The sequence below is a fragment of the Catharus ustulatus genome, chromosome Z, assembly GCF_009819885.2.
Source record: "Catharus ustulatus isolate bCatUst1 chromosome Z, bCatUst1.pri.v2, whole genome shotgun sequence".
Taxonomy (NCBI): Eukaryota; Metazoa; Chordata; class Aves; order Passeriformes; family Turdidae; genus Catharus; species Catharus ustulatus.
Genome location: NC_046262.2, coordinates 32,328,157 through 32,350,792, shown reverse-complemented (window position 1 = coordinate 32,350,792; position 22,636 = coordinate 32,328,157). Strand labels below are relative to the sequence as shown.

The 22,636-nt window shown below is 38.9% G+C and overlaps 1 protein-coding gene across 2 annotated transcripts in view; it reads left to right on the top strand.

The window, feature by feature from the left end:
- ZDHHC21 (zinc finger DHHC-type palmitoyltransferase 21) overlaps positions 1–19,233 on the top strand; it is a 50,191-nt gene extending 30,958 nt beyond the window's left edge. Inside the window, exons 7-9 of one of the 2 annotated variants that reach the window (XR_004420791.1) lie at positions 7,839–7,882; positions 8,373–8,565; positions 17,210–19,233. Coding sequence is in view for 1 of the 2 variants with exons in the window: in XM_033086043.2 (XP_032941934.1) it covers positions 7,839–7,882; positions 8,373–8,505 (177 nt within the window). In the remaining variant the exon portion in view is untranslated. Of the gene's footprint in view, positions 1–7,838; positions 7,883–8,372; positions 10,746–17,209 lie in introns of those variants that run through there. The other variant, XM_033086043.2, reaches the window with a different exon arrangement.
- The last annotated feature ends 3,403 nt before the right edge of the window (positions 19,234–22,636 follow it).

Here is a 22,636-nt window from a genome sequence, read left to right as displayed (position 1 = left end):
TTCTTTATTTTGTTGGCTGCCACCTGTCTGGAGCAATCAGCCACTTCTTTCTCTTTCTCTGTACAAAAGGAAAATCCGGTCTTCCCATGGATGGTGGAAGGTAACAGGATAATCAGTTCAACAGTGATCCTCTGATGTCATTGTGGGAGCCCTGTAAAAGCGGATTATCTGTGACCCAGATAAAATAATTAGAAATTACTTGGACACTTACAAATAACTGATCTACTAATCTCATTTCCAAAGTTAAAAAAGGCCTATCTCTCAACATAACACTACCAGATGTTTCAGTTAAACAGCATCCTTTGCAGAGACTAATCTGAACCCTAATTTTAAAGGATTACCTTTGATTGTTTTTATCTCAAACACTAAACGGTGTTTTCATTTTTCCTTATGTTCTAACAAACTATTTCTGTGGGAGAAATTTTCTTAATTCTTCTGCTATGGTCCATTAAATATGATTTAATGTGATTTATGCTAATATTGCAGAGAAAAACTTTTCATTGAAATGATTTAGTAATTAACTTGTTTCTTTGGGGCAGAACTATTTAATGGATAGGCTTTTATAAATTTAATAGATACCATGTGGCCTTTGTGCAAGGTAGAGGATGTATTATCATAAACTAAGTGGACAGTGACTTTATTAATTTAATTAATGCTACCAGGGTTTCCTGTTAATTAACTGTTTGAATGGTGTACAGTGATATGCCAGTATCCTGTTGCATCAGTGCTTTCTGGATGTGGAAAAGAGAAACTTCCCTTTATTTTCTTTAGGAAGGATAGGAGGGAAAAAATTGTTCAACAGCCTGTCTAGTGCACAATATGGTGCCTACCACATACATTTTTCCCCTTAGAAGCTTTAAAAAATGTTGATACTTGCTTTTTATTGTTGCAGTGTTTCTCCTTTTCACCTTAAATTAGCGAGTGTATATTACAAGTTGGTTTTTCAACCTTTTTATGAAGATTGAGTTTCAAAATAATGAAAATGTAACTGCAGTTTTTCTGTCAGTAGAATCGAGAGCTTTTTAATTCTTTGTGTATTTTAATGTATTGATCCATTGCTGATTTAATATGCAGAGTGACAAGTGATCTAGTTCTGCTGAAATGCTTTTTGTCTTTAATAATAAGTATCTGGTAATTAAAAATATTTGCAATCATATCTTTAATCATATAATCTATTAAATACTGTTTTGATTAGTGAATACTAAGGGCTTTTCCTGTTTTTTCAAACATGGCAGAAGTGTAATCAGGGAACTATTAATCCTCATAATTAAGTTTAGCATATTAAAAATTAGGATTGGTAGGGAAAATTAGGATTTCCAGGCGATTGTATTCTTTATGTGACTACAATATAGTGTAAGATATAAAGTAATTACAGAGGGAAAGCAAAGTATTTATAATCTATAACCCCAAAGAGGAACTGGAAATTGCTAACAGAAAATAACTTAATGTTAACATTATCTGTCTTCCTCTTCCTTGATATTCTTATCCCTTCCCCTTTTCCTGACTTACCTTTAATCCACCTATAGCCAGATCTCCTGTTAGAAGACTGCATGAAGTTCTGTAAATTAAACTCCCAGGAATTAATAATATCCTGCTCTTTGAATATGATCTTGTTAACTGAGTAAATTATTTTGTATCTTTACCTTATTTCTCTCAATCAGGTTTGCAGTTTGTTTAGCATTTTTAATGACTGATTCTGGCATACATATTTACCATAAAAGTAAAGTACTAGTTTATTTTTAAAAGCCCCTCTTTTATGAGCTATTTAAAATATAGGAATAAATAGATGTTTAAGACACTCTAGGTAGCAAAAGATCTCTTTTATTTAGGTCACTGCATGGTCTTACGTAAATATGAATATTTTTATTGAAATGAATAATTTAAAATATTTTAAGGAAAAAGGGCAAGTTAGAAAATGGAATCCAATTCTATATTGTGCAAGGAGTATAAAATAGCGTCAGATATTGTACCAAAACCATCCCTGGTTCATCACTCAAAAAGGAAGTCCTTTTACTAACCTATTTTTCTATTAGTAAAGGTAGTACCTTTTACCACTTGAAGATAAGTAACTATAAAAACAATATTTGAATGTTCCAGGGGCTGAGAATATTTTGTTTACATGTTGCTTGTCAGATTTAGACATCAGACCATTAAAATGATTTCTGTGTGAAGAAGATCAACAACTAGCTTTCTTAAATATTTTTCCCTTATATTTTTGTCTTAAGGTATTTGTAAGGATTGATAATTATAATACGTTTTGTCAAGTCTCTTATCATGCAACTATCTGCACCAAACATGCCATGGATTTGAAATAGCCTGAAGTTAAGAGATGTGCTTGTATTGCCTCCATTGTAGATGATTTCTTTTCATTGAGTCATCATCTGATAGCCAATAAATAAATTGGAAATCTGTTTAACTACAGTAATTTCACGACTATAAGGCGCGCACATTTGACAAAAATTTTGGCCCAAACACGGAAGTACGCCTTATAGTCTGGTCCGCCTTATATAATGGACAAAGTTCAGAAATTTGCCAACCTGGAATTGCGAGCTGCGGGGGGGAGCCGGCAGGGCCGCGGTTGCTGGGTGGAGGCGGGGCTGTGGCTGCCAGGTGGAGGTGGGGCCGTGGGGCCGGGGCTGCTGGGTGCCTGCGGGGCTGGGACTGCCAGGTGCCTGTGGGGCCTGCAGGGCCGGGGCTGCTGGCTGGAGGCGGGTCCGGGACTGCTGGCTGGAGGCAAGCCTGGGACTGCTGGGTGCCGGTGGGGCTGGGGCTTCCAAGTGCCTGCGGGGCTGGGGCTGCTGGGTGCCCGTGGGGCTACAGGGCCGGGGCTTCCAAGTGCCTGCGGGACCACGGGGCAGGGCTGCTGGCTGGAGGCAGGGCTACTGGTTTCCAGGTGCCTGCGGGGCCAGGGCTTCCAGGTACCTGCGGGACCGGGACTGCTGGGTGCCTGCAGGGCTGCGAGGCCAGGGCTTCCAGATGCCTGCGTGGCCATGGGGTCGGGGCTGCTGGGTGCCTGCGGGGCCGAAGCTGCTGGCTGGAGGCAGGGCCTCAGCCAACAACTGTGCAGGGCGAGCTGGGGGCAGATCCTTGCTGCAAAAAAAAAGTGCGCCTTATAGTCTAGTGCGCCTTATATGATCTACAAAGTTGCGAAATTTGCCAACTCCCGGGGTGTGCGCCTTATAGTTGTGAAATTACTGTAAATTAATCAGAACATAGAGGAGTGCTGGAATATTCCCTAGAAGTAACAGAGTGTAGATTTATTTTTCATTTAGCACATGAGTCTGATATAGAAGTTTAAACTTAAAACAGAACTAATAATTTTCAGGCTAAACGTAAGAGTAATTGGTTAAATTAACCATCATATATGGAAAGTATAGATTAAGAAAATAATGCTAAAAAGTGGCCAAAAGTAACCTAACATGTATTTGATGCCAAAAAAAGAAAATTCCTCAAATATGATATATTCTTTTAATGTTTAGTATTTTATATTCTTGAGTTGCTCACCTGTCACTTGCATGCCCACCATGAAAGGATATTAGAACAAAAAAACCAAAAACGTTTCTATAAAGGATGTGTTGTCTTGAACTTTCAGATAAAAGCAAAGGCTGGAGATCGAGGAAGGCTTGCGAGTTTTGTTTTCTTTTTCTGCTTCATCATTCTTCTCTGCTGATTCACCTATACTGAATATTTGAAAATACTAAAAGCATGGTATAATGCTTACATTGAGCTACTGCAAGTATTTAATAGAGCTGTAATGATTGCATGTCACTTTAAGCAAACACAAAAGAAAAATTGAACCAGAGATTGTAGCTGCATGCTTTGGAGTTAGTCCTGTAAGTTACAAATTACAGTTCATACTTGGAAAACATGAATCAGTTGGCGAAAAATATCCTTTGCATGTGCTTTTTTCATAATGAATTAGTTCACGATAAAACCCATCCTATAGGACAGTTTGTTAAAGGGTGCATGTGATTTTCTTAATTTTTTTTTGTCAGTTGGTTATGCTAAATAAAAGCATAGATGTGAGAGGTACAGTTCTCTTTGGAGCTAATGTGGATGCATACATTTGCAAGTGAATCTGAAGTTGGTTTGCAGAACTCTGCTGGTACTTTTACATACATCTTTCTCTCCATTCTTCTCCTTACAGCAGTCTTAGCTGTGGCAGTAGCTTACTTAATTATGAGTGGGCAAACTGCCTTTATGGACTTGTAGTATATCCTCAAAGTGAAAAAACGCCATAGTTTTTCTATCCTCAGCAGAATCTGGATACTTTGCTCTTTTCCTATTCCTGTGTTTGTTTCCTCTGATTTCTTTTTCCTGTCTCACTAAGGTCATTTTTTTCTCTAGTTGCTTTAAGATGCTTATCATTGGATATGTATCTCATTCAGAGAACCAGATGCAGGAACAATTTTTATTTCCAGTCTGGATGATGACTTTGGGAATCCACCCACATGATCCATCATGTTAAATTAATCAATTGTATTTGTCAATTTCATCTTGTATTCAATTGGAAATTTTAAGAGATTTAATTTTAAAAGTTAGAGATTACTAGGACTTCATTGAAATGTGATGTTTGCTCATACCAAGTTATTTTAAACTTTTGGATAAGTGCCAGTGCTCAAAAAAGGTTTTAACATTAACATTAGCTATGAGGCTGGAAAAAAAAGTCTTAGCAGAGTTCTGTTTGTATTAATAGTAATCCAAGCTGATAGTAGATGCAGACAGCTAAAGCCTCTTAGCCTGACCACAGTAATTCTGATGTTGCAGCAAAACCTTGGTATACATCAAATGCATAATCAAGAGACATGATACCCTGGTTGAAAGGCATTTGTGAGATGTGTTAATGAGAAGACCACCTTGTCATTCAGAAGAATAGTGGTTATTCTGCGCCTTTGTCTCAAAAAAAAAAAAAAATTAATATCTGAGAAGATAAATAACAGGTCAAAACTCAACTGTGGTACTCTCCTTTTCCTTCATCTCCTGTCTCCAGAGGGGCTACTGACTTTTGTGGGGTGCTGTGAAGTTTCACTTTCATGTGAAAAGGTAAATTAGTTCACTCTCAAATGAAGGTACATTTCAAATGAGCCTGTTTAGCAGCAATGTTGGGGGAGGGAAGGTATGAGGGGCATTTTGTTTCATAAGTTCATTTGCTAGCACTTGTTAAGCAGCTAAACTTTAGAGCAGTGTTTCTTTGTTATTTTGCAGCTTTTGAAATGTGGCTCCAATATTTTATTTTATTAAAGGAAAGGAAAGGAAAGGAAAGGAAAGGAAAGGAAAGGAAAGGAAAGGAAAGGAAAGGAAAGGAAAGGAAAGGAAAGGAAAGGAAAGGAAAGGAAAGGAAAGGAAAGGAAAGGAAAGGAAAGGAAAGGAAAGGAAAGGAAAGGAAAGGAAAGGAAAGGAAAGGAAAGGAAAGGAAAGGAAAGGAAAGGAAAGGAAAGGAAAGGAAAGGAAAGGAAAAAGGAAAAAGGAAAAAGGAAAAAGGAAAAAGGAAAAAGTTGGTTCCTTCCTTGTTTGGTGCTTTAACTTAGTTAATTTAACAGGTTACAGTTTTGAGAGGAGCAGACCCTGATGAGAACCTTTCCGATCTTGATAACATGCCATGACTACACTTAGAATGAAATGCAGACTCCAGTTTCCAGCCTGTGATTTTGCCCCCAAAAATCTCAAATACAGTATTTTAGGGAGGAGTTCAAGTGTATTAATGAATAAGCAATGTGCAGAAACTTAGGAGAAAGCCATGTTAAAAGTATTTGGTGATGTTACTTCTGCGCCCAAAGCTGATTTAAAGGCCCTTCTTTTGAAATGGTTGCACAAATATTCCTTAGCTACAAGTCAATTTAGAGTCTAGACTAGCATGTTATTGTTTTACGAAAGACCATTTGCCATAAGTGCTTTCAAATATGCCAATATTATTTTGTACTATATGATAAACAGCATTGAGTTGACCAGAGAATAATTCCTAGAACTGAGATATTTTTGCAGTTACACGAGGAGCTACAGCATCTCATGAAAATGTTATTACCGTCTTGCTGAAAAGCCATGGAAGTAATCTCTTTTTCACTTAGTCCTTTTTATTCAAAAAACCAGGTATGAATTTCTGTGGTCAGCAAAGATGGTGTTTACTGTGACAAAAGCTGAACAAAAAGCCAGTCCAAGGAAGCAAAGTATTCCTTGGCTGTGCAGACAGGTCCTGCCCTAACAAGGAGAATGACTTGTGTCTTATAATGCTTTCCTGACGCTTGTGGAAGGAGAGGGAAGACAGGTCCATAATGTAAGAGGAGCAGCAGTTTGTCTGTGGGGAAAAAAACAACATGCAGTATTTGCAGATTGCTACCTCCAGTCCTTTCCTCCCTCCCGATGGTGCCAGCATGGTTTATGTAACCTTCACTGGGTACGCCTTCTCTACACAAACTTCTTGTGCATCCTGGTGGATTAGCATTCTCTCCTTTGCTGTAGTGCATCTGGAATTTGGCTGAATAGATATGGACAGAATTAAGATTTTTGCTGTGTAGTGTGTGGTAGGGGATCCTGTTCCAAAACTCTTCAGAGTTGGGAAGTTGAATAGAAGGGCAAAAATTGGCCTTCCATGGGCCACCCATGTCGGGAATCAGCTCCCTGTACGTTATTTCCCACTCATACTGTGCCCTTCCCCCTTAAAACTATATGAGAGCAGGGGCGGAGTAATGCTTGCCTTGAATTGCATGCAGGAACAATCAAGGAGCACAGTATGGTTTTTAGTGCTAGGTAGTGTTTCCAGATGATCATGAAGTTGCAGCCTAATTCAACCACAATCCTTTTGTCTTATGTGGCTGGGGACAATTGAGATTAGCTCTTGATGTTACTCAAATTGTAATGGAATTTTTCAGGTGTGTTATGTGCTTGCCTGTATCAATGAAAAGTAAAGGGAAATACCAAACTACCAATGAAAAGGAGTTGAAATCATAAAGAATATTTCAATTAATTGTGTGTTGAACTTTACAAATGATTTTGGGATGTAATGAACTATCAGTGTGGATTGAAACTCCCCACATGATACTCACAAAGGAAGCTTTTTTGTGAGATCCGTAGTGAAAAGTGAGAAAAAAGTACTATTGGCAATTTGAAATGTTTTATTTGGGGGTGACCTAATCTAAAACTGATCTGTTAACTTTTCTTAATGTTTTATAATTAAAGTATGAATTTAAGTTGCTGTTGGCTGCGGCCTTCGCTCTGCTTATTATTCAGCTTTTATATTTTAAGAGAACAGTTTTTATTTTTGGTATTTAATTGTAAGAACTGTAGAAACTCATGGTATATTTTCAGTTGTACTGCTTGCATTATAATGCTCATGAAGCTAATGGTTTTAAAACTTCTGACTAGCTCCTGCTTTTCAAAATATTGCGTCTGTTAATGAACGCATTTTACTAACTTTTCCCATGGTAATCTCAGTGGGATACTCCAAGTCTAGAATGAGTGCTTGTGGAAAGTATGGCAAGAGTGGATCTTATACACATGGCTTCTAAATGTCCTGTACATTAATTGTAATATCCGAACTAATTCTAGCTGTAATAATGCTATAAGTTTTTGTTTGGTATTGTAGTCAAACTACAGAGTACAGTTTCATATCATACTTGTAAAAATAATTTAACAGACTGAGTTAAAATTTGTATGTGTAATCTTGCATTGAATCTAATATGGCATATGTGGCATACGTGTAATAAGCAACCTACTGAACTAATGGCAAAAGAGTGTACATTAATAATTCATTCCCTGCTATATTTGCTTCCTTTCATAATGAGATTTTAAAAATTAGGAATGTAAATAAATACTTTTTCATTGTGTTTTTTTTTCTTTAACAGGACACTACAAGTATAGAAAAAATGTCAAACTGTTGTGAAGACATGTAAGTTCTGTAAAATTCCTACATTGTGAAATGCTAAGGGAGTAGCTGTTTGTTAAGACGATTTTGCATGGTACTATGCTCTGTACTTCCTACCTCTAGCAAGACCTCTTTAATCTATTAATAGTGGGTCTGCACAAAATAACCTCATATTGTTCCCTTCTTTTCCTACCCAAAGCCAGTGGAACTGTATTTTCTTTTCGAAAGTACAGATCAAAATATACTTTCTGCAGTGTTTTGACATATGTTTCATTAATATTGAGGTCTCCTATGCTTCAGAAGGTGCCTTTGTTTGATTGATGATACAGATAGTTTCTGTTTTCCAAAGTTAAGTCGCAGCTGTGTGTCGTAATGAAATAAAAGTTGTATTTGTGATGCTTGGACACAATTCATTGGAGTCCAGTGTTGGATCCCCTGCCAACCTACATTGTTGTAGCTGACTGAAATGCACTGTGGGCATGCTGTCTTTCACTAATAATGCTATCTTCTGTAGATCGAGGCCCCGAAAGCCATGGCAGCAGACCTTCTCAGAAGTTTTTGGCACTCACTGGAAGATCCTGTGGTTTATTCCTTTCAGGCAGAGGCAACCACTGCGAGTTCCCTACCACTTTGCCAATCATGTCTAAACAGATGGATGTTGGGTGCAGATGGGTCTTCCATGCTGGAAGTACATTACAGGTTTTATGGTAATGGGACTATGACAGTCTTTAAGTCAATTAAAATCCAGTCGTAGGCATCACAGTGTGCCCTGGGCATTATTTTAGCTATGGTCTTGATCCTGTTCTGAAATTAACGCAAGTAAAACAGTCAACTTCAGGCTTATGTACTTTCAAATTGGCTTTCCAAAGAGATTCCTTTTGTCTTTGAGGTTAATACCAAAAGCAGACAACTGGAATGTAGTCTTCATCCTGTTTGATACTGGTTCTTTTTTTTTTTTTCTTTTTTAAAAATTTCTTTCTTTTCTTTCTTTTTTATATTTTGTGTGGGAAGCACTGACGTTTACACTGATGATTAGATTTCTCACTAAGTGGCCTATTCTGCCTTGAATTTTTTTTAGGTTTTTATCAGTGGGTCTGTCTGGATAATAATAATAATAATGTGGTTTTTTTCCTGCTACATATGTTTAAAATTCCATGATTCTGCCAGTTGTTTATGATATGCAAAAGTAATCCTGCAGCACTGCACTATAAAAGGTAACATTTAAAGCTGAAGCAGAGTACTTCCTAAACGTTTCTCAGAGAGGTTTTATAAAGACACAAAAATGTGTGTATTTACATAGAGAAGAATTTGCAGTTTACAGTTGTCTTTCGGCCTGGATATGATGTTAGTGAAAAGTGTTCATGTCTTTATGTCAGTGAGAGGGATTAAATATTTCAGGGTAAACTATGCAGATACAGAGCACGTTTTCCCTAAATCCCAAGGATTCGAATCAGCAATAATCAACAAAGAAGTTGCATGGTGCAAATACTAGAATGATTACTTTTGAGAAATAAAGATGTAATTAGTTAGCATAATGTACTATAAAGAAGAGTATATTGTGAATAAAGTTAAAAATTTTATATTTACTTTTCTTTAGTCTTGATTAACAGGAATTGGTCTAAGTGTTTGTATATTGAAAATAAAAGTAATTAAAATATTTATACATAAATATAGATTTGCTACTAACATGAACAGTGAAGTATATTAACACATTTAATAGGGTACTATGTTGATGTAGATAGCTTGTTGTTCATTTAAGTATGGAAGTAGTTAACCAAAGAAGGCATCTTTCAGATCTGGTAAAATGATAGCTATTTCCAAAGTACGAGCTCGGTCTTCTTGTATCTGGAAAAATTATGTACTTACTTTAGCAATCTGTATCTATACAAATATTAACTTCAGATGATTATGAAAATTTCTGTGAATTTCTAGGAGAAATTCACAGCTCAGTGTTTCCAGTTATGCTGCTTACTGTGTTTGATACATACTCTAACAGGGCTAGGATCCACCTTAGATAGCAGCCATGCAGCAGGACACAATTAAAGACACGAATTTAGGATTTAATATATGTATATTGTGCAGAAAGTAAGTTTATTTATGAACTTCATTTGTGTAAGCTTATTTGAGTTACTTCAAAAAGAGAAAGGTAAGGTGTTCACAAAAAATTTCTAGGTGAACTCTTTTAAAGTCTTAGTACAGTTACTGCCAATGTTAGGTGTCCCTTTAGTAGATTGACAGATTTTGATGATCAATTGAAAGTTCCAAAAAGTGCATCTTAAAAATTGCTTGAACTTTAAACTTTTGTAAATGTATAGCATTTCATCCAACTTTACTTTTTCTGTCCCTTTTAAAATAGATGCAATGTTTTATTAATTTAAATTTCAAGCCTAATGTTCAGCCATTTTCCTTTTATTTTCCTTGTGCCAATTGTAGTGAGGTTAGACTTTCTTTCAAGTGGTATTGGCATATCGGCAGCAATATTTAAACAAAAAGAAGTTTGAGGAAATGGGTGAAAAGACTGCAGAAGTGCTTGAAATTGAAAGGAGTGTGGATATACATAATAAAGTAATAGCTCTATTATTTTCTTCCCTCCCTCCCCCACTATTTAATCTATATTTTAGGAATATACAGGCAAATAATATTTAATTTTCCATGCCAATATTTAAATGTTCAGTGAGCAAAAGTTTTTAATGCTAATCAGATACCAGAGCAAATTGTACAGTTCCGAACCTTATTCAGAAAGAGAACCAGGAATTTAACTAATTTTGGTATGTTTATTGTGGGACATGTAACTGTGTGTTCTGCTTCTTGGTATTACAGTAATTTCACGATTACAAGCCTCACCGTTTTGACTAAAATTTTGCTCCCACCTCAGAAACGCGGCTTACACTCAGGGGCGGCTAATATGTGAATAATTTTCGGACATTTCCAACCCTGGAAGAGCCAGCCAGGGTGCCTAGCCCAGCACCTGCCAGTAAAACCTGGCATTTCGCGATTGTTACAAATTGGTTCTTCTGTTTCACAGCGGGTGGAGCCGGGCTCCATGCTGGCAGCGCGGGGGGGAAGAAGGTGGGGGAGCTCCCTCCTTCAGGCAGCGCAGCCCGGGGGAGAGGTGGGGGGCTCCCTCCTGCTGGCCCCGTGGCCCAGGGGGAAGACGGGGTGCTCCCGTTCTCATCTGCCGCCGCAGAGCAGGCAGGCTCCCGTCCCCACCTGCCGTGGGAGCGGAGGGGCTGCTTCCTCTCCTGCCGCCGCAGGTGCCGGCGGGCTCCTTGCCCCCCTGCCATAGCCGGGCAGCACTGGGCCGAGGCGAGCGAGGCCAGTGGCAGTGGCAGCTGACCACGAGCGACCCTGCCGAGTGGCAGCAGTGAGCTGGGCCACCTGGCCCTGTCGGCAGCCCCAAGCGGGCTGAACCCTCACGGCCCGAGCCAAGCCAGTAAACTCTGCGATCCTGCGATTCTGTTACTATTTGGCAACTTTGTTGCACACGGGTCCTCGCTGTGAACGACAGAGCGGCTTATAATTGGGTGCGGCTTGTGTATGAACAAAGAACAAAATGCTGCCGACACCCGGAAGTACGGCTTATAGTCAGTGCGGCTTGTAATCGTGAAATTACTGTACTGTTTGTGCCACCGTGCATGGAGCACCAAGCCCTGGGATGCTGGAGCCCCACATCCCAGGAGCAGCCCCAGGAGCCGTGTCACCCTCTGTGCCTGCTGCTGCTGTGGCACCACTTAAATGACCAAGAGACAAACCTGGAGGCTGGACTTATCAGTTATACTTTCCAGCATGAAAATCTTGCCTGACTCTCAGACAAAAGCACTGATTTTACAAACTCTTGTTCTCAAGTGTTTCCGTATTGTTTGATTTCTTTTTAAACCTACTTTTTCTCAGTCTCCTGCTCATCATAACATTAGGAATCAATTTACAACATGATTAAGACTGCTAGTTCATTTCTGTCCCTTTTCTAAGTATTTGGGGCACAAAGGGGGAAATTTGGAGAGATTTCATATTTTAGGAGGTACTAAACTTTATTCTTTGAATGAGAGGCCTCTAAAATGGTAAAAAATAAATAGTTTTTTCTTAATTTCACTGAAGGACCCTACCATGTTATTAGTTTCTCCAAGTAATGCTTCTGAAACTAATTCTCAGAATGAGTTCAGCCAGGAAAAATCAGACTTTTATGTACCAATTTGCTGTCCTTCAGACCTTGAAATACTTGAATCCTTCGAACCATTCCTTCTTTTTCCTCCAAGTCTTCCTTAAGATTCCTTGCTGTAGTAGAAACTGCATTTTTAAGATTGATTAATATTTGTTATCATTATGCATTAAAAAAAGTCTTATAGACAGTGTTACTAAATTTAATCCTAATATAATATCAGAACAACATGTGCTTTATTGAGAAAAGTGAATATTATCTTCTGACTTGGCAATATTTAATTTCCTGAGAGGCACAAAGAGAACTTAAAGAACTAATGAACTTCTCCCTGAAAATATTTGAAAGTAGCTGGTTTACTTGCAGAGTGGGATAACTTCTGGTAGGACCAAAGAATGTTAACTTGCTATCTTCTCATAATCAGAAATTTGAGATGTCATTTGAAAAATGCTGGGGTCTAAAATAAAAGATAAGGCATTAAATAATGCTTGTGCATCAGTCCTCTGATCTGTTGCTTTGAAGGAGAGGTTCCATCACACAACTGGTCTAGTAGTTCAGGTACTCAATAATTTTCAGTCTTGAGAAGGAGTTACAAGTCTTGAAGTCTCATATACATGGAATTTTAAGATTAAATTTTCTATGCATTAGTGTTTATTAACATACATAACTTTTATAATATATTCGGAGCTGTTCTTCAAATATTCTGATAATTATTTTGATTCATTAGTTTATAAATTCATGGTTAATAAAACACCACGTGGAATGTCATTTATCCTGGTTTAACCCCAGCCAGCAACTAAGCACCACTGATCCACTCAGTCATTTCCCCCCAACAGGATGATGGGGAGACTGGAAGAGTGAAAACGTGAAACTCTTGGGTCAAGAGAAGGACAATCTATAGGTTCGATACATAAAGCAAAGGCCATGCAAGCTAGCAAAGCAAAATAAAGAATTACTTACTGCTTCCCGTGGTCAGGCTGGTATTCAGCCAGCTGTGTGAGAAAGGAGGGCTGCGGTGCTCGTGACAGTGACTGGGGAAGGCAAACACCATCACTCCAAACATTCATGTATTCCTCCTTCCCCCAACTCTGTTTGCTGAGTGTGGTATGGAATTTCCTGGGGTCAGTTGAGGTCAGCTCTCCCAACTGTGTGCCCTCCAACTCCTTGTGTACCCCCAACCTCCTTGATGGGATGGTATAAGGAGCAAAAAAGACCCTGTCACTGGGTTTTCTTGTGTCTCAGCTGTAAGGAAAATATTCTGTGTTATCCACACTCTCCCCACCACAAATCAAAACACAACCCTGCATTAGCTACCCTGAAGAAAATTAACTCTATCTCATCCAAAACTAGCAGATCATGACAAATCACACTGTTCTTCCCATTCCGAATCCATGATATTTCATGTTTCATGTTACCACGTTTGGTTGATGAGAAGCTCAACACGACTGGTAATACGTGCTTTCAGCACCGCAAACCAGTTGTTCCCTGGGTTGCTTCCTAAGAAATATGGCAAACAGATTGAGGGGAGTGATTTTCTCCCACTAATAAGCTGAATCTAGTTCTAAATTAGTTGAAGTATTAGGATCACAAAAGAAACAGTGGGATACTGAATGCTGCTAGGAACTGTTTTTGGGGAGAATTGTGTGGACACTAAATACAGTGTCGATAGTTAGGTGACATACTACATGACTGGATACTTCAGAAAATGTTCCTCAAAATTTTTTTGTACTACTTTCTCAGTGTCTTGAGTATTTGACCTAGGAAGGCATTTAAATACTTGTATCTGTGGACTGCATAAGGCCTAGGATTTCAATTCTTCTGAAATTACCAGTGGCATCTTGTGTATTGGCCAAACTGTGGCAGAGTGGTTAAAGCCACTTGTTGCAACAAGGGCCATCTAAGTATCAACTGTATAACTGTAAGAATAACTTATATTTACAGTGGTTTTCAAGTTAGAAAATATGAAATTTAACTTCTAATTTCTGTGCATTTCTGGGTATTTCTAGGCACATTCCCAGACTGATACCTGTATACCACAGTAGTCTACAGACAGAACATTATTACTCTATCTCTTTAACAGGCAGGAAAATAGTAATGATTTTTGTAAACTAGCAGTCTGAATTTTGTAGCTCACACATGGGCACGTGATTGAGTTTTACTAATTTGTTCTTGGTTTGATCTTGACTGTTTTCAAATAATGCTGAATGAATTCCTACTGGAGTTGTTTAAATTAGGAGCTCTAACACTGGTTATGCCTGAATGGCAATGTGTGAGGTGAATGACTGAATAATACTAAAGCAGGAAAGATTACTCTGGTATTCTTGTAATCAAATCTGAAAATGCAAGATATGTTCACCTGATAAGCCATGTATTGTTTCTTATTTATCTTTGTTTATTTCATTAATGTAATGTTTCTGTGAGATTTTTAAAAATTATTTTAAGTTATGGTTTATTTTTTTCATTCCTACTGAGAATTCTTGCATTCTGTATTTTTATGAAATCTTATTTTTAAATTAAAAAAAAAAGTTTCTTTCTCGTCGCTTAATTTCATTTACATTGATTGCAAGTTGTGTAAATTGTTTACTAATATTTTTCAAACTGTTTATAGATTTATCTAATTATGCTATAAATTACTCTCACTGCTGTATATTTTTTATTGTGAAAAGTGAAAAAGCTACAATCCCAAATGGCTGTTTTGAAAAAATGAACTGTGAAAAATTGCTGAATAATTGATATACTTACTAACTAGAGGTACTTACTATCTGAGCTTTGTTGTTTACTTTTAAGAGAAGAGCTGAATATTGGTGGAAGTATTGCAGACTTTCTGTGTTAGGAGTAGTCTGCCAACTAATGCTGATTTACAACACTAGTTATAGTATTGGTTAAATTTCTTGCCTTCATAATCATATTTCCAACCAGACTAGGAACCTGCAATGTAAGTATCAACTAAGATTTATATACATTGCCATTTTTCAAATTACAGAGATAGAATTTGTGGTTTTTTAATCTTCGACGCTTTTTTCCCCCCTTTTGCTTTTTCTTCTTTTTTTAACAATGTATTAGATCATTCATCCTTGGAGCAGTTTTTGAGGGAGCTAAATGAATCTGAATCGGCAGCTCTTCTGTTTTACCTACATGGAAATTTCTGTCAGATTTTGATGCAGAAAAATTTCATATGCTTTCGTCTATTTCAAATGAGATAGTGTCTTTAAAGATGTAAAAAGAAGTACAGCACTGGCCACAGGAAAAAAAATTATAGACAAATAAAACAAAAGGTGCTGGGTGTGGTGCAAGCAGTAGTCTCAGCTTTAGAAATACAGGGACGATTTTAGACACCTGGGAAGACCACTGCAAGACTAGTAAACCCAAGAGAAAAAAAAACAGTGGTTATGTCTGCAAGGAAATTATTAACATAGCTGAACTGTGTCACTTCATGAATCAGGAGGCACAAACTACATCGTGATGGTTTGTGGTACAGGCCTTGCATCTTCTGTTTCAACCCAAGAACCGGATTCTGCTAATAACAGTAATAAAAATCACTTCCATAGTGATCTTTCCACAAAAGCCTAAAGCCAGCCTGTAGAATTCTGTGTTCTGTGTGTATTCCAAAAAAATCTGTTCTTACCTGCTGTGAAAATGTCAGTTTCTCTTGCCTGAAATTTCAGTGGGCCTCTTTTCCCATATAATAGTTTCAAATCTGGTTATCTCTGAAATTAAATGTATTTAATATTTACAAATCAGATACAATTGGCTTGTATGAGTGCATGCTGTCTTTTCAATGTATGAAAACTGGGATCTATTCCCAGTTGCCCATAAAAATAATTTTAAAATGTACACTCCAGTATTTTCAATGCCTAAGGCTTCTGAAAATATTTCTTGATGTGTTTTGTTAATTTATAAAGTGAATGAAACAGTATTTGTGGTCTATAAATTTATTTTAAGAGGCCACTAGGTAGTACAGATGAACAAATACATCAAACACTTCTGTAATCTGATTACAGTAATTTCATGAATACAGGCCGTGCCATTTTGACTAAAATTTTGCTCCCACACCGGAAATGCGGCTTATACTCAGGAGCGGCTAATATGTGAATAATTTTCTGAAATTTACAACCTCAGAAGTGCCAGCCAGAGTGCCGAGCCGAGCACCTGCCAGTAAAAGCCAGCATTTTGCGATTGTTACAAAGTGTTACTCTGTTGCACTGCAGGTGGAGTCTGGCTCCCTGCAGGCAGGACGGGGGCGAGGAGAGAGGCGGGAGAGCTCTCTCCTTCCCTCCTCTGCCACAGCCCAGGGGAGAGACGGGGGGGCCCCGTGCCGCCATCGCCGTGGCTCGGGAAGGAGGTGGGGGCCCTGTGCCACCATCACCATGGCCCGGGGAGGAGGCGGGGGGCTCTGTCCCTGCCCGCTGCCACGGGAGTGGGGGGGGGGGCTCCGTCCCTGTCTGCCACCACGGGGCAGCGCCGGGCCAGAGCGAGCGAGCCCAGAGGCGGCGGCTGGCCCCGAGTGGCCCCGCTGAGTGGCAGCGCCGGGCTGGGCCACCTGGCCCTATCGGCAGCCCTGAGCAGGCCGAACCTGCACAACCTGAGCCGAGACAGTAAACCCCGCCATGCCGTGGTTCTGTTCCTAATTGGTAGCTGTGTTGCACGCGGGTCTTCACTGCGAACGACAGAGGGGCTTATACTCGGGTGTGGCTTATTTATGGACAAAAAACGAAATGTTTGCCAACACCCAGAGATGTGGCTTATAGTCCGTGCGGCTTGTATTTGTGAAATTACTGTAATTACCTATATGAGCCAAAATAATGCTTATGTGGAAGGGCAATTGGAGGGAAAATTGGACCCTATGTACTTCAAGCTGAATAAACAGGCTTGAGGAAGGATGGAGGATGTGTTCCTCTGAATAAAATTAAGCTAAACTGAAAAAAATGGATCATAATTTGTATCAGTTATAGCACATTTTTTGTTTGTCTTCACAGTATTTTTCTCATTTGGTTTCCCATCTCAAAAATATTCCCTTTGCTGGAGGATTAGTGTGAGAATAGACATGTGCAGCAAAGTATTTGTATGGAGTAAGCTGAAAAGCGATATTTTAGTTGCACAGAGATAAAATAAACTGGATGGGTGCTGCTGAGAAGTAACAACTCTTTCAAGCCCAAGTAATAATTTATTCCCCAATACAGCGTGATTTTGTCTTTTAGGATATGCTTCCCAACCTCACTTTCATTTCGTGAAGCTTGGACTTCTCTGGACCTGTGGCCCAAACCCCCAAAATGCAGTCTCTTGGGTGCCATATGGGCAATGGGCTCCTCTTTTTTTGGTAAGTGCGTAAGTGTGCGCAGTGCAGAAATTTGAACCCTATAGAACTGGAATTTGTTAATTTGTTTTGATAGGCAATGGATGCTGACTCACTGCGTTAGACTTCAAGTCTGGGGCTCAGAATATCTGCCTTCAGTTCTCTGCACGTCCTCTGTTTCTCTTTGTAAAGACACCTGGGTTTCTCACAAAGGACTTGTGCAAAGCTGCTGTGCTGAAGGTGTGCTGTCCATGTCACAGAAACCTGGATAATCCACTTTAGAAGAAACAGCCACAAACGTGTCACATAAGGAATTTGGGCTGCCTAACATCCAGCAGTGCATAGGTGACTACTATTTGAAGCATATGTGTTTTTCAGCTCATTCTGATAAACTTCCTGGATACACCAAGAAGAGAGGTCACATAAGAAACTGTATTTAGTTTTCTACTTTGAGTTGGGATTAAAGGATAACAGATGAGCATATCCTAGGTAATAATTTGAGATAAATTTATTTTACTTGCAAATATTGGAATTTTTTGTATATGCCTTTATTATAGAAAGTACTTAAATTGAAAATACCTTTCTGCATCTACTTTGGCTCTTTTCTACACAGTTACATATTCAGGGCATATTTCTACAAAAATATATATGCAGCATGTTTATGTATGAAGAATAATTCCGGTTATTTATCACTAAACAGCCAGGACTGGAAATTTTTAAGTCTTTTCATTCACTAGTAGTACATCCTCAGCATCATCAGCTTAAGGTTTTTTAATCTGGTGCTGAAAAATCAGAATTTGGTTTCCCTGTTCTTTTACCTCAATACTCCCAGAAAAAAAAAGCCAAGAAGTTGTTTTTTTTTCCCTTAGACTATTCAAATGATCTCATAGCCTCATATCTCTGAAAAAATATTGCTGTGGGGTCAAACGCAACAGTACTGCCTTCATCTCCTTGGATAGTGAGAAGCCACAGCAATATGTATGAACTAGGAGCTGGGAAAGGAGTTGCAATACCTTTTCCACTGGTCCAGGTGTGGAGTTCTTTTGGTTTTGGGATTTTTTTTGATTTTTGGTTTTTTTCCCCTGCATATTGGAGTGTCAGAAACCTTGTTTGATTAATAAAGCATATATTTTTAACCTAATGTTGTTTTCAGATAGAGGAAGTAACAGCACTGCAGCCACAGCACACCGTGCAGAGATGGGGCTGCAGAGGAGTCCGTGTGTAGCAATGTGGCTCTGTGACCCTTCTTTCTTCTTGCTTTTTGCATATAAACAGAGAGATCTAGCATCATCCTCCGTATCTCAGAGCAGCATCTCCCTGTGGGTGGGTGATAAAATTTTTGTCACTAAGTTTATATTGGTTTTCAAGTAATAGCAGTTTTAGTGAAAAAGAAATTCTTATTTGGTCTCTTTATCCTTTCTGCTGCCATCAGTGTTAAGCTGCTACTGTTCTGTGAAGCACAACTCCTTGACTCTTTGCTGTGGAATAGCTGTATTATGAATGGGTACATCTGGATGGGTCATACAGTGCACCCTTCCCGAGTCTTCCTGCAAATTCCCTAGAGATCTCCCTTTTCAAAAACTAGATATTTCAAATGTGTCAAAACTGCAGATAATTAGAAGATGTAGCACTGATGGAACAGTTAACTTCAGCCACACTCATTCCAATTGGTCACATTTCTTGTCTGCATGCCTTTTTCAAATCAGCAAAATTACTCCTTTTCTGAATGTACTAGCCTCCCAAATTGATATCCATGTACCTCAGAGAGTGTTCTCATTAAAATGTAGGTGCTGTTTAGTGAAAAATTAATTCAAAGGTAATTGAAAAGCCAGAGGTTAATGTTACACCTAAGATGTGTCACTCCTTACATACCCCATTTTATCTGCTTAGGCAAACAAAAACAAAAACAAAACAAAAACAAAACAAAAAAACAAAAACAAAACAAAAACAAAACAAAAACAAAACAAAAACAAAACAAAAACAAAACAAAACAAAACAAACAAACAAAAAAAAAGCCAAAAAAAACCCAAAAAAACAACAAACCAAAAAATTAACTGTCACAGCTGAAATCAGTGTGCACATATTCTTAGGAACAATTTTGCAGTTTTGGAGATATCTGAATGAAACCATTAGTGTTACAAATAGATCTTGGATTAATCTGAAAGGCAGATGATACAGAGCAGCATTTAATTGAAACAATTATCTCTATTACATCTATTTTGTTTGAGAAAGTCAACAACGGCAAATTTTCTGATAGTTATTTGCAGCTGAGTCTGATAAAAGATTAAAATTTTTTAGCACATTATTTCTGTTTATCAGATTTTGGGAAAAATATGTGAATGGGTGAAAGAGATGTTTGTTTTCTCATTAAAGATAAGCAGTAAATAATATAAATCTATTGCTTAAAAGGGGTAGGAGAGAAAAATATGTCTCCATCTAGGAGAATACTGATGAGGCTCCATATGTCCACTACCATTACTAGGTCAAATAAAGGTTTTGGCAAACATACCTAAAATTCACTTTCAGTTATAATGCCTAAAGCCTTTGAATGTGGAGATCTGTATTGTATTGTAATGGTAGTTGTGTACAAAACCAGTGCTAGGGATCTTGAGCTGTATTTATTTGTCATGTAGAATAGATGGCAAATCTGCAATATGTGATTAGTTTATGAGAAGGACAGCAACTCCAGGTTGAGTGAGCTGTTTGCAGGATATGCTATTTCAATCCATACATTTTGTGCAGTTATTTCACAAAGGCCAAAGGGCATTTGAAGGTAGAAATCTGTATCATTAACTAAATATGTTTTGATTATTATCACCCAGAGGAGCTGGCTAGGTGGTTAGAATAATTCACTCAGTTTGTCTAATATGTCCTTAGAATTTTAAGTTGCTTAGATGAATTGAACTATGTTATTACATTAAGTTCTTTCAGAAGCAAGCTTTGAAAGACAGATGCTACTGAGACCCTGGGGCAGTTTTCAGACGGGTGGTAATTTTCCCAGATGTGAACTGAGTTAAATCTTAAACTTATTTATGCACAGTTTGTTCTTCTCTGTTGTAGCTTGCTTTCTGTGCTTCATTGGGGTATAGAAAGATGATGAACTGAAAGAAATGAGGCTAGCTTCTTTAGTGCTGCACCTCTGAGCTCCCTATGAAATTCTAATTACCAATGCTTGGTCTTTCCTACAGGTTTGTGGTATCTAATGTGGCAACAGAGGATTTGTCAATTTGTTGAGTTACTTCATATTCTGTCCACAATGTGCTAACCTTTATCTGGTAAAACTGTACCAAAGGAAGATGCAGAAACACGTGGATATGAAAGAAAACACCTAAGCACCTAGGCAGGTCAAAACTTGCATCAAGTCACAATAGTAGCAGGCATTGATAACTATCAGCATGTGTGGGTAGGTAACTAGTCACAGCAATATTGATAACTGCTCAGTTAAGAAGCTAGTAGTGCTTTTGTTGGGAAAACTCAACTCAGCTCAATCCAAAGCTCAATCCAGCATGGGTCCCACAGGTCACAAGTCATGTCAGCAACCCTGCTCTAGCATGGGCTTCTCTCTCCACAGGCCACAGATCCTTCACAGAGTGGGCTTTCCATGGGATCACAGCCATCTTTTGGGCATCCAGCATCCTCAGCTGGCTGAAGGTGGATCTCTGCTCCAATATGGTGCTCCATGGACTGAAGGGGCAGAGCTGCTTCATAGCTGGAGGGGAATTCCATCTCCAGTGCTTAAAACACTTCCTTCCCCTCCTCCTGAACTGACCTTGGAGTCTGCTGGGCTGTTTCTCTCTTCTCTGGCTGCAGTTACTTCTGTGCAATAACTGGTTTTTCCTTCTGCCGTTGCTGATGGGCTCAGCCTTGGTCAGCAGCGGGTCCGTCTTGGAGCTGGCTGACATTGGCTCTGCTGGACATGGGGGAAGCTTCCAGCAGCTTCTCACACCCTGTCACCTGCCGCTGCCAGAACCTTTCCACACAAACCAAATATGAGCAAACATACAGAGCTGCAAAATCACTAGCTAAGGTTTTAGGTCTGTCAAGGAGAAAAAGCTGCCATTTCTGATGGGTTACAAGCAAAGGAAACAACTGAGTTAAAAGAGAAGACAAGGCAGAAAAAATCTTGGAGCTAGCTTCCTCTCACACCAAACTAATGTTAATGCTAAACATAGAAAGATATATTGGGAGCAACTAAAGTTTTGAAAATGAATGTAAAACAGAACTAAGAATAGAACTGGGTCCCAGCAAGAAATTATGCCAATCTACTTTGTGTTTGGAGATAATTGATTTCCGTGGCATATTAAATAAAGGAAATCCATCTAGACTTTTTTTAGCGTTGGATATGTCCAGTAATAAGCTGAGTTAACCTGGAGATTTAAAGAACTGATTAGAAAAGATGAGGTGTAAAAAGAAGATAGAGCTAGCTGAGAGAAGAGCAGCAGCTGTGAACTGATGTATACGTGGCATACATGGTTTCTCAATGGTGTAAGTGAAATGTTTGCTCCAGAGGCAGGTGCTGGCTTTCAGGGCCAACAGTATCCCCACCACTCCTGCCCACCGTGAGTGCCCTCGGTATGGCTGTGAGGGCACAGCATGACACTGCAGTCTTCAGGCGCTGTTGTGCAAATGGGAGAGCATTTGATGGCAGTGAAATGGCAAGGAGTCACTGCTGAGGGGTGGGTTTGGCTTCCAAACTTTCACTGCTTACAGTGCCCTAGGAAGGGGGAGAATCAGCTTTATTTTTCTTCTCGTACCTACCCCGCCCCCTCAGATCTGCCATGTAGTCTGGGGTAAGGGCACTGCTTTCCCTAGAGTCGTCTGCTTTTACTGTTGCCCACACCAGCTCACAGTGAACACGATGTAAGTGTTTTGGTCTTGGCTGATAGAACTGTTTTGGCAGCCACTGAACTGGAGATGGGCTGTAAGCAAAGTGCTTGCTCCACATCCAGTTACAAAAGTGCACTGTATTTGATAAAGCCTATCAGTATGTCCCTCTCTTCAAAGGGAAGGTGAAAAGAATCCATCCCTTCTTCTAAGGAGACTGTGAGCAAGTGGCATAATGAGCTCCATTTATTACTGGGCTTCTTAGCACTGAATCTCAGGGGATACAATTCAGATTTGTATGATTCTCACATTGCTCATAGGGATGAAATCCAATCCACAAATGAGATGGATGGAGAGTATTATCCTGCACTGAACATTAAAGGCTACCCTCCTCATGAAACAGGCACTTACTGAATAAAGAATGCTTGTGTGAGACACACAATTCTTAAATATCAAACTTTTTTTTCTTTTTTTTTTTAATGGCAAATGTAACTCCACCTTCACGTTT